The 12,126-nt window shown below is 29.1% G+C and overlaps 1 protein-coding gene across 4 annotated transcripts in view; it reads left to right on the plus strand.

Annotated features, from left to right (window-relative positions):
- Pgant9 (polypeptide N-acetylgalactosaminyltransferase 9) overlaps nt 1-12,126 on the plus strand; it is a 220,130-nt gene that overhangs the window by 195,243 nt on the left and 12,761 nt on the right. For all 4 annotated transcript variants that reach the window (XM_074252637.1, XM_074252634.1, XM_074252633.1 and 1 more), the window contains 4 exons: nt 2,525-2,694; nt 7,789-8,102; nt 8,224-8,422; nt 9,373-9,542. In XM_074252637.1, coding sequence (XP_074108738.1) covers nt 2,525-2,694; nt 7,789-8,102; nt 8,224-8,422; nt 9,373-9,542 — 853 coding nt within the window. The remainder of the gene's footprint in view (nt 1-2,524; nt 2,695-7,788; nt 8,103-8,223; nt 8,423-9,372; nt 9,543-12,126) is intronic.

The following is a 12,126-nucleotide window of genomic DNA, read 5'->3' on the forward strand; positions in this document are numbered from 1 at the left end:
TAACCCTATCTTCATCGTTATTTTTTAGATTTTCCAAAAAAACTCCGAATTTTTCAATGATAAACATTTTTAATTTCTTTTTTCTTTCTTTCATATGAAACTTTGACATTTTCTACAAATATCCTGAAAATTTCAGAATGGTATTTTTTCGATTTATTTTTTTTTTAAATTAAAAAAAAAAAATTTTTTTCATGTCATAAATGAATTTTTCCTATGTCACATGGATATTTCTATCATATTACCATTGGAAAAATTACTATGTTAATATTGGAAAAATAGGGAAAATCCCTATTTTTTTTCGCCGTGTAGTAAGAAAAAAAAATTAAGGTACTTGAAGAATAAAAATCGACTAAAAATTTTACTTTTTTTTTTTCCTTTTTTGAGATAACTTTCAAACTTATCAGCCAATTCGCTAGAAATCTTTTATAAACTTCCTTGACTTGAAAAACTGCGTTAAATGCTATCAAGATGATCAAATTCGAACGAAAGATTTAAAAGATATCAAAGTTTGAAGATATTCTAAAGACCGCTATTCTGAAACAAATTCCATTCAAAACTTTTAGACGGATTGATAACTTGAAATTTCAAGTGAATTATTAATCGAATACGGTGAACGACTAAGCCGCGTTACTTGAGACGTGACTGCGGAGCGAATAATTTATATTTCACTGTCACGTGTCAACAATTTAACCTTTGTGTCACGAAAACATGCATAGGTGCTTACTGCTTTACAGTCTTATTTAATTATTTCATAAATGCCACCTTTATACGCGGTAAAAAAAAATCTAAGAAAATTAACATGACAAATATCGTAATTCTAGACTATGTTTTTATTACAGTTAACTTTCAAATATTTTGAACAAAAATTTATTATCTAAAATCGTTAAAATAGCTTTAATTGTCTTATTATTTTGCGATAGGAATCGAACAGACTGTAGTATACATCAAAAGTTAGTAATGTCTCTTTCATTGAAAGTTTTAAGTTCATCAATTAAATCTCAATCATCTCAAGTTTCATCCCAACATTGAACATTGTTATAATAATGAACACCAAAAGTGAAGAGATAAATGCCAATTAATCGTCGGTAAATAATACACTGGAGTCGTGTACATAAAATGACGGAGTGAAAGCTCGGAAAGAGGAGAACCACAGGAGGAACAAGAGCAGGAACATTTAGTACAGGATATCCGATAAGATAGAATTTAAACTGAAGTGAATGAAAGTCGCTCAAGTCGGTTTAAACCCAAGTGTAACTTGAATCGTTTCTGGTCGATTGGCTTTCAACGCCGGCATTATCCACTTGCCTCCATCTCCATTCGACACACTGAATAAGGCACCTAACCATTCATGGAGATAGTTTGTGCTTTAGTGTCTACGTACTACGTACATTTGTGAGTGTGGTGCCTATACAAGTGTTCAGTGTATGAAGAGTTTCTGGAGTAAAGAGCAAAGAGTTTGGTTTAGTTTTAGTGGAGTAATAATGCTGAAAGTCATCAGCAATCAGCTGTTGCGGAACCTCTATTCCAATTACAGTTGCAATTACAATTACAATCTCTATCAGATTCCCATTATCATTAAATACACAGAAAATAAGGATATCTTGATTCAAGAAAATCATTTTCTGATACTGAAAATTTTCATTAAAAATTTTAAACAATTCAATGAAATTATTTTTTGTGATACTCGCTCGAAAAGTTCAATTTTTGAGCGCTGGGTGGCATCCGTAAAGGACGCCGCCTTTAAATCTCAAACAAAATCACACATTAGTAATAGATCAAAAGATTATGGTATTACTCTTTCTTAAGAGCAACCACCGATCAGGGTTCGAGTCCGAGCTCGGGTTAAATTTACATTATTTTTAGTTTCGGGCAAGAATAAATTTTCTCAAGCCAATGACATTAATATTATTGAATTAAGTATTTACTTTTTTAGCTCAGATGATTGCTTATTAAATTTCAAAGTTCTCTACTTTTTAATGAAAACTTTTTTACCCTTATTTACACTGAAAAAAAAAAAAAAAAATGATTGACTGGAGTGTAAATTTTCTTGGCTCGAGAAAATATTAAGGAAGATTGAAAATTTCTTCTTTCTCTAAAATAACTTTTGTTTTCCTTAAAATTTTCTTAGCGGAAAAAATTTGTTTTTTGTGTGTAAGAATAAATAATTTTTCGATCGGAATTTAATTCAGCTATGTTAATCCTATCAATTTAAAAAAATTTCTCAAATTATGAAAAAGCTTCTTTACACTGTAAATCCAAGTGTTTTAACAAAACACACTTAAAGTATTTTGTTCCTATCTTGAAGCATTGTAGTCATTTTTAAAACACTTCCACGTGTTTGAATTTCCTATGTTAAATGCCCATTTATAGTCACTTTTAAAATACTTGGATTTACAGTGCAGTCCAACAAATTATTATAGATCAAAGTTTGTTAATTTTTATAGACATTTTTTCAATTTACAAGATTTTATAGACGCTGCAGTAAAATAATGATGAAAAAAAAATTAAAAATTTAATGTTCCAGGTGTAAACAACCCGACAGATACCGAACCGACTTACCAGCGACGGCGGTGGTTATTTGCTTCCATAACGAAGCCTGGTCGGTTCTGCTGAGAACGGTTCACTCGGTGCTGGATAGATCGCCGGAGCACCTCATCCAGGAAATTATCCTCGTCGACGATTACTCCGACATGCGTAAGTAGAAATGTTTGTTATGTTTATGGACCTAGGGCCTCAAAGGCATTCAGAAACTCATTAATCCTTAAATATTATATTTTCATCCTCAAATATTTGTTCAACCTTTCAGCTTGCCCTACTGCTTTATCTTGGGGATGTAATGAAATCCAATAATGCTCTCGAGTAAATTTCATTAAATTTTAGATTAAAGCCGGTTATTATGACTTTAATACGAGATTAAATTGTTTTGTAGAGAAATTGTAATATTATTTTATAAGATTGATGGGGTGATTGGTAATGAAGAGTTTGAAAATATTTAACTTCTTATTAATTACTAAAAAAATCTTCAGAATTTTAGATATGCGCTAAGACTAGTTGCGTAGAGCCAAAATTCGAAAAACAAAAATTGATATTTCTTATTTTCTCCGTGATACAATATTTTATTGATCATTTAAAAATCGGGTTTTGTTGTTGGAATATTACCTGCACAACTGTACAATTTGTTAAGCAAAAATTCTAGATTTTTGAGAAGGTAGTTCTTGGTTTTATCGCCATATGGCTCACGGCTCTCGTTTCCAGAAAAACTTTACCGAATTATATATTGACGCGACGCAATAAAACTAAATTGTTCTTTTCTTTGAGTTTATTATGAAAATATATTAATTTATAATATTTGACACGCCTTCAACAAAAATCAGATCAATAAAAAATTATTTTACACGGAAAAAACAAGATGACACTGGCATCATCCCAGATTATACTGATCCCAGATTATACCCAGATTATATCTCGTGTCATCTTGTTATTTCCGGGTCGGGCTCGCGCAAGATTTTTTCAACTTTCAAAGTAGAGTTGCAAGTCTTTTAAAAAGAAGTTTTCAATTACTAATTAAATCTTGATAGTTAAAATGATAATTAAAAAGATAATGATAAAGATAAAGTGAGTGCAACTCACAGAATTATTATGCTGAATTATTATTTGAACTTTTGACATTAAAATTTTATATTATAAATTCTTATTTTCTACATTAACTTCCAAGTTTAATTTGATTTTACCTTGTTTATATACAAACTATTTAAATTAATTTTATTCAATACTATATAATCTACTCACAGAAATTGTTTTCTTCTAAAAACTGTCTGTACTATGTAATAAAAATTACCATTTGGCCCGTGCCTTGACATATTTAAACAAAATAAAGTACCATTTGCTAGAACTACGATATATCAGCGATCATTTCTTGTAGCTGGTTGTAATTTTTGGAATTCGCTGCCATTTGAGATAACTTATTTGTCTACTCTTGGCGAATTTAAAAAGAAATGTACTTTATATCTATTAAATCAAGAGTTGAGTAGACTAGATGAGGGGATATGATGATAATTTGTAAGAGCGATGATTAATGTCTGTAAATGCCGTATTTTAATATTTTTAAATTATATCAAAATAGCTAAAAACCTTGTAATAAATGTAAAAAAAAATATGGTCCCAAGGAGTTAACTTCCAAGTCTAAATAAATCAATAAATAAAAAAAAATCTAAAATCTAAAAATCTAAATCTACACAGTAAAAAATTTTTTGTCATTGTGTAGAGTGTTAAAATTTGTGAATAGAACATTCTCATGTGTTGATTTAATGATTTAACACACTAGAATGTTAAATTCTACACACTAGAGTGTAATATTCTACTCACAAATTTTAACACTTTACACAATGATGAAAAATTTTTTACTGTGTACTTAAAATTGTTTCTTTTAACTTGTCATTATCAATATCAACGAACTTTCAATTTTGTTTCTATCAAGTTAATACTCTGAACAATATAAATAAACCACCAAGGAAATAGATAAAAATCTTACAAAACAATAATCATCCCTGTATTGTTAATTTCAAAATATTTATTCGGCATCTGAATAAAGTTTTAAAAATTCTTAGTGACTTCAATAGAAAAAATTTCGACTTTGAATTTTTAGAACTTACATAATTTTTAACCTACCAAATAATAGGCTGAGGATAAAAAACGTTAAAAATTCAATTTTTGACATTTTTAACTCATAAAAATCTAGTGTGACCCGTAAAAAATTTCTTACCTGACTAATTTTTATCGAAGACTTTAAAGCATTATAAACTGACATTATCCTATAGGAGGAATATAAAATAATAAACGAGACGATTAGACGAAGGAATTAACGATTTTTACTATAAAATTCATATTTATCGACTTGTTGACTCATTAAATAGATACTAAGCACTATCTATGGAGCAGCTAAATAACCGGGTGCTTTACTCTATTCGCGATGAGTAATAAGGAAGATTAAGATTAACGTCATAGCCACGAGAGATTTGAATAATGATTGAGAACTAGTAATTAGCCGTTCGCTAATGATTTATAAGCTTAGCTAGCAGCTAGGATAGTAATTCTAGATAACTTTGGGCCATGAGCCTGCATAAAGTACATATTTATGCTCGTAATTAGAGTTCTAATGCCGCCCGACTTAAGTTGTTTTTTCGTAATTTAAAAAAAAAAAAAAAAAAAAATCCAATGACTTTTCTAGTTTGTTCTGTAATTCAATAATTTACTATCACTATTACCAGTAACAAGGTTCAGTGATTTAGTGGTAGTTAAAGCGCAATTTGTCCGATGAAAGATGTGTCACAATGATGAACTCGCTGATAAAATAGTATCGATAGCAGCATTCTGGTGTCTCGGGTTGGTTCGCTATCCACCTATATTATGTCTACCATACGGCAGATACCGTTGTAGGCTAGGGCACAGATTTCGCGTGATCAGACATGATGTTAATGTAATAGGTCACGTGCTCCATTTGACCCATAACATGTGAAATGTTATTGTTATAACTGGATTCTAGGCTCTGGGTTCAGTTACGAGTGTGTACAGAACGTACAGCACAGAACTGTTGCAAGTTCCAGGATGGTTAGACGTTAAGTGTGTTTATGATTGTAGCTTCCGGGCTGAATGCTTATCTTACAACTTCCGAAAGCAAAGGAAGCGACGTTGATGACCCTTTTCCAACGTCTTTCTTTCGAGAAATATTCAACTTTAACTTTTACAACAAGCAAGAGTACTAACAAAAGGAATGAAACGTGGTCGGAGATGTAAACTAAAAAAAAAAAACTCATTTATTAGAGAGAAATAGTGTTGGTTTAAATGCAAAGTTAGTTTTAAGAGAATTTTATGTCCTGATGTAAGAATTTGTTATTTCAAAACTAGTTTTCGTGTGGAATGAATACATTCGAGGCTAATCTAGTATAAGTAACGTAAAATATATACTTTTTACTGGAAATTAGTTTTTGATTTTACCACACTGATAGAAGGATTCATAAACTATTAATAATTTAATTTATTAAATTTTAATAAGTATTTTTTAACATTTAATAAATATTTATTTGGGAAAAAAGTACATTTATTATTATTTAATTTATTATTTTGCTTTTTATATTTTATTTTAATTAATTTTTTTGTAAAAAATGAGATTATGAGGCGTGCACTTTTGGAATAATAAACTTTTTTAAAACTAATTAGAATTAATTTTGTTATCTAACATTATTAAAAGTGTTTTTCAACTTGATTGGTTGAATATTCGGCTGTCTAAATAACTATCTAATATATTTTTAGATTTTTGAATTGTTGATTACGTTTAAAAAATTTTTATATTCTGCAAAAACTGAAAAATCATTTACAAAAAATTGATAAAAAAGCTCAAAATTTTGATGGAATTCAAAATTTTCTAACTTATTTAAAAATCACTACATTTTAGTGGAATGTCCTAATAACTAGAAATTAGTTAACTTTTTTTTAACTTAGTTCTTGATTTCGCCACCAGGTGGCTATCCCTTCTCGTAACCAGAAAGTCTTAGCAGAGTAAATATAAGCTCTCAACTTTCTTCTGTGAACAGAATATATTTTTAAGGAACTGTTTACAGTAAATTTATTTATTTAGAAAAATTACAGTTTAAATCTAATTATTACAGATTTTATAAGAATTACATTGTAAAATGTAATATTTACATTGAAAGCTCTGAATATTAAATTAAAAAATTGAATTTAGAAAAATGTTATTTCAAACTGTAATTTCTCTAGTTTTGATTATGACGGGACCGATTTTACGTTTTATACTGTAATTTTTCGAGTTTTCTTTTTTCCGTGTGATATTCGGTTTCAAGTTAATCAATTAAATATCAGACTGTTTAAACATTAATTTGATATGTTTGAGCTTACACTGAGAAAAAAAAAATACTTTTACTAAGAAAATTTTTTTGATACAAGAATTTATGTTCTTGAAAATTTTCAAGAATACCCTGATAGCCAGCGCTTTCTCAGTAAGTGTTGACTTCCAGCAGTTACGGTTAATTTATACATCAAGTTGGCGGTAATTCTTCTCTCAACAACAGTTGTAAGCAAATTGACGGAAATCTACGGCCGCAACTTGAATACAAGTTAATAATCAAATTTGTAGTTAAATTTCCTTTTAACTTTACTACAATTTGAAGGAAATACTTGTAGAGGAAGTTTTGACGTCTATTTGCAGAGTAGGTTATAGGTAACTAATAGGTAATCGCTCGCTTTGCCAACTCTTTCCGTCAAGTTTGCTTCAAATTGCGGACGTAGATTGACAGTAAGTTATAGGTAAGGTGGCTATCAGGGTATATATTCTCAGCTCACGAACTTTTTAAATTGATTGAAATAATTTTTACTTAATTTTGATAAAGCTGCAATCTTGTTTATCTATTATCCAAAGATAAATATTGATGCTCTTCTCTTTAGAAATTAATAATTAATGATAATAGAATATTTAATCGTCATCGAGTTTCTTGAACCAAGAAATTGTTAATTGAGTAAAAGTATTTTTTTTTTATCAGTGTAGAAGCTATTACAATTGAAAAATTCAATTTGCTTGATTTTAGAGGCATATCAATCATACAAGAACAAAATTTGAAGAGAACTTGTATGTCCAAATCCAAAAATTTCTCACTGAGATTTGCATTTTTTTCAAAAAAATTTTTAGCATTTATGAAAATTGTGTCAATAGAACCCGTTTTATTAAATTAAAGAATCTATTTTCTTCTATTTCCCAACAAACTTTTCATTTTGCAGCTCATCTAAAGAGGCAGCTGTTAGACTATATGATGAACTACCCGAAAGTTAAAATAATCCGAGCGTCAAAGCGTGAAGGATTAATCCGCGCCCGTCTGTTGGGAGCTGCCGCTGCTACAGCACCTGTTCTCACCTACCTAGACAGCCATTGCGAATGCACTGAAGGGTGGTTAGAACCCCTGCTGGACCGGATTGCCAGGGATCCAACCACGGTTGTCTGTCCTGTGATCGACGTTATCGATGACACTACTTTAGAATACCATTGGCGCGATTCTGGTGGTGTCAACGTCGGGGGGTTTGACTGGAACCTCCAAGTATGTATCGGACTTTAGTGAAATTCATAAAAAAATTAAATTTTTTTGATGCTTTTTCCAAGAAGCATATTTTATTTTAACTTATGTTTATCAATAAATAATATGACTGTTTATTATTAAGTTCAATTGGCATGCAGTCCCGGAACGTGAGAAAAAGCGGCACAAAAATTCAGCAGAACCTGTTTGGTCGCCGACGATGGCCGGCGGTTTGTTCGCAATCGATCGGGCCTTCTTTGAACGGCTTGGAACTTACGATAGCGGCTTTGACATTTGGGGTGGTGAAAATTTAGAACTCTCTTTTAAAACTTGGATGTGTGGAGGTACGTTTATTATTTATACTCATAGATTATTTATTTTGAGCTTAACACTACCTGAAAATCGAAGGAAATTTAAGAATTTAAAAGGTCACGGCCGCGTTTCAAAGATTGATTTTTAAAAGTTTTTATATAAAACATATCACCTTTAAGAATATTTATACCCTCGATTTTTGTTTTATTTTAATTTTTAATTATATATAATTTAATTTAAAATATATAAAGACTAAATTTTATTGTACTATCAAAATTAATAATTATTAATTTTTTGACAAAAGTTTTAATAATTTTTTCATTAAGTAAACTCAATTTAATTAAAAAAAATTAAAAATTCTTAAAATTAGAAGTGATATTTCAAACATTAAACCTGAAATTCAACATCTTATCCGCAAACTTTATTTAGTTTAAAATAAGTTTTTGGTTTTGCCACTAGATGGCCTGGATTTCTCGCTAGCAGAAAAACTTAACCAAAGTATATTTAAGCACCAAATTTTTTTCTATAATAACTTATGAGAACATTTTATGTTTATTGAAAGTTTATTAAAAAAATTAAAAGAGCAATTTGGTAATAAAAAAAAAAAGTAAATATTAAATATAAATGTTGAACGAACTATCGACAGATCACTGTTTATTTTTTCACGTATGTACTCGAGGACTATATGGTCTAAAATATTGACGCCGTAAAATATTTCATAACCGATAAAACTTTTATTAAATAAAAATTCCTTCACCTTTGATCTCAATAATAATTCACGGTAATGGTCCTAAACAATGCAGTAGGTGAATTATTGACAGGATGAAATATTAAACTAGGAATCAATTAAACGAAATAAGTTGGATGGTTTTGTTAGTTTTTTCAGGACAATCGATATCCTCTTTTTCGTTTTTTTTTTTTTTTTTTTTTTTTTCTATGTGATTACTATTTAATAATAACTTTATTTCTGTACGTGTTATAGGTACTTTAGAAATAGTACCGTGCTCGCATGTCGGTCACATCTTCAGAAAGCGCTCGCCATACAAATGGAGAAGTGGAGTAAACGTGCTCAAGAGAAATAGCATTAGACTGAGTGAGGTGTGGCTAGATGAATATGCACAGTATTATTATCAACGTATAGGTCATGATAAGGTTGGTATTTAATTGTATAGTAATTTATTTTAAATATTATTATTAATTTAAGTTCATTGTTTTTGAATTTTATAACTCATGATTATGCTAGTATACTGATAGAAAGATTTCTTCGTATTTAAGAAATCTTCTTAAATGCTAAGAAATCCTTCTCCGTGTAAAAAAAAATCGTCTTAGAATTGTCGTTTGTTCAAGATCTTAAACGTGACACAAACCACAACTGTTTTAAGACGCCAAAAAAATTCCGAGAGCAGATTTTTGAAATTTGTTATGAAAATAAAACGATATCACAGCGACTCCGGAAAATCATTAGTCTTAAAATAATCTAAAATTCGTCTTAAAAAAATCTTAAAATAGTTTTAACAAAATCTTAAAATAGTCTTAAAAAAGTCTTAAAAATCTTAAAGTAGTCTTTAAAAAATCTAAAAATAGTCTTAAAATAATCTAAAAATCGTCTTAAAAAAATCTTTAAAAAAGTTTTTAAAAAATTTTTTAAGACTATTTTAAGATGAGCTAACAGCGACAGAGCCCCGGAATATTAAAACGGAGCGTCTTAAAAAAGTCTTAAAATTGTCCAATCATTCAATTTAAAAAGAGCGTACTCAAAAATGTAGCGGTTAGAAAGTCGTAAAATCGTCTAAAAATTAAATTTCATTTCAAATTCAAGAATCAAATTTCAAATATCTGATCTCGGAATTTTTTTTCGCGTCTTAAAAAATTCTTAAAATAGTCTTGGTTTGTGTCAGCTTTAAGATCTTAAACTAACGACAATTTCAAGACGTTTTTTTTTACACGGATGTATCAGTGTAATAATCTATAAAATTGAGAGAATAAAAAACATTTTGTCTTCGGAGTATTGATATGATAAAATGGATTTTTCAATTTAATGAATTATTATTAAAAAGACTTGACCTTAATTTGCCTTTGAAAGGTTTAATATGCTGTTTAGCGATAGTTAATTTATTATGATAACTTGTCGGACTTGTTATAAATATAGATGAGAGTTTCAAACTAAAAAAAATTTGTTTATCTATTTATTTTATTTTGTTTATGGTATTATGGTATTGTCTTTATGTGCGTTAAGTATTATTCTATGTTATTTAAAGAATCAAAAAACATTTTGTGACGAGCATATATTTATTTTAAAATGAGTTTCTTTGGTTGAATTAGACACTATCAAAAAAGTCAGAATCTGTTTAATTAGGTTAAACAGTATAAATGTACTCGCAGGCTACATTGAAGCTTTTGTCAGTCATAATTCATAATTAAAAATATTATTAATAACCCCTGACAGGCAAACATCTAAACGGTATTCCTCTAACATCAATGAGGGTAAAAAAAAAAGTAATGCAATTTAATTTTTAGTATTCAACAAAGGCAAAGGAACTTTTTTGTTTTTAAAGTAAAGCTCGAATAATTCTGCATGAGATAGATGTAATTTTGAAATCATTTAATAGTATTAAAATAACATTTCACATGGACAAAGTCGGTAAAATTACGCTAGTTTTTGTTAAATTTTTGAATTTCGTATATTTTATGGAAATAATTTTCCAGATATAGAAGATAGATGAAGTCTATTAAATTAATCTCAAACTTCATTTAATTACCTTCAATTTAAGCTATTATTCGTCGCTTTGATGCTTTTTTTAATTTATTTCGTAGTTGGGAAAATTAAAAGAAAATAAAAAAAAATCTAAAAATCGGTTGACCTCGCAGGCCAACCCTAGAACTTGCCGCTAAGTTTAAATTTGATGTGTCGTAAAATGTGTTTTTCGATCAATATTTGAGCTTTTCAAGCTTAAAGCAACGCTTTTCACGTTTTGAGCTCTTCAAGCTTTATTTACTGATAAACAACTACAATTTTTGAATGCGTCGTTCAATTTTTTTTTTTAAAAAAGCATATCTTGAAAAAATACCGAAAAACGAAATTTTGTGAATTTTCAAGCATCTATAACTTTTGAATGCGTCGTTCGATTTTCATTTTTAAAGAAGCATTCGACGCAGTTTTTAAAGAACAAAAAAAGTGTACATGGTTTTATTTTTATTTTCCGCACGCTTTAAGATTACTTTAAAAAAACATAAAAATACAAATTTTGTTTTTAGTTTTTTTTTTTTTTTTATTTCTTCGGAATGACTCGATGGATTCACTTTCAAATCTAATCAAACCTAAGTTTTCATAAACCCTCTCGAATGACGTGTCGTACAATTCAATCGATTGATTCGTTTTTGAGAAACCGTACGACAAAAAATTAATTTACACACACACGCGGCCGGACTTCTGGGCGGAAATAGTCAGAATTGCTTACTGGGACTTCAAAACGTGGAGATCCTATGAAAACTCGACTTTCGAAAATCAGACCGAAATCAATAACTTCCCTTTCGTAGAACATTTTCAATTTTCTTAGCAAGAAGTTAAAAATCAAGAATAAATTAATTTTTAGCTTTTATCATCAAATAACTTTTATCTGTAACAAATCCTATTTTTTAGGTAGATGCCTTTGAATATCTACATGGAAAGAAAAGAATAGAATTTATTCCTATCTAAAATGGTAACCATTGTCATGTTACATAGTAACGGAAATTT

The sequence above is a fragment of the Cotesia typhae genome, unplaced genomic scaffold (genome assembly GCF_013202065.1).
Source record: "Cotesia typhae breed Kobodo isofemale line unplaced genomic scaffold, CoteBio_Ctyphae scaffold_121, whole genome shotgun sequence".
Lineage (NCBI taxonomy): Eukaryota > Metazoa > Arthropoda > Insecta > Hymenoptera > Braconidae > Cotesia > Cotesia typhae.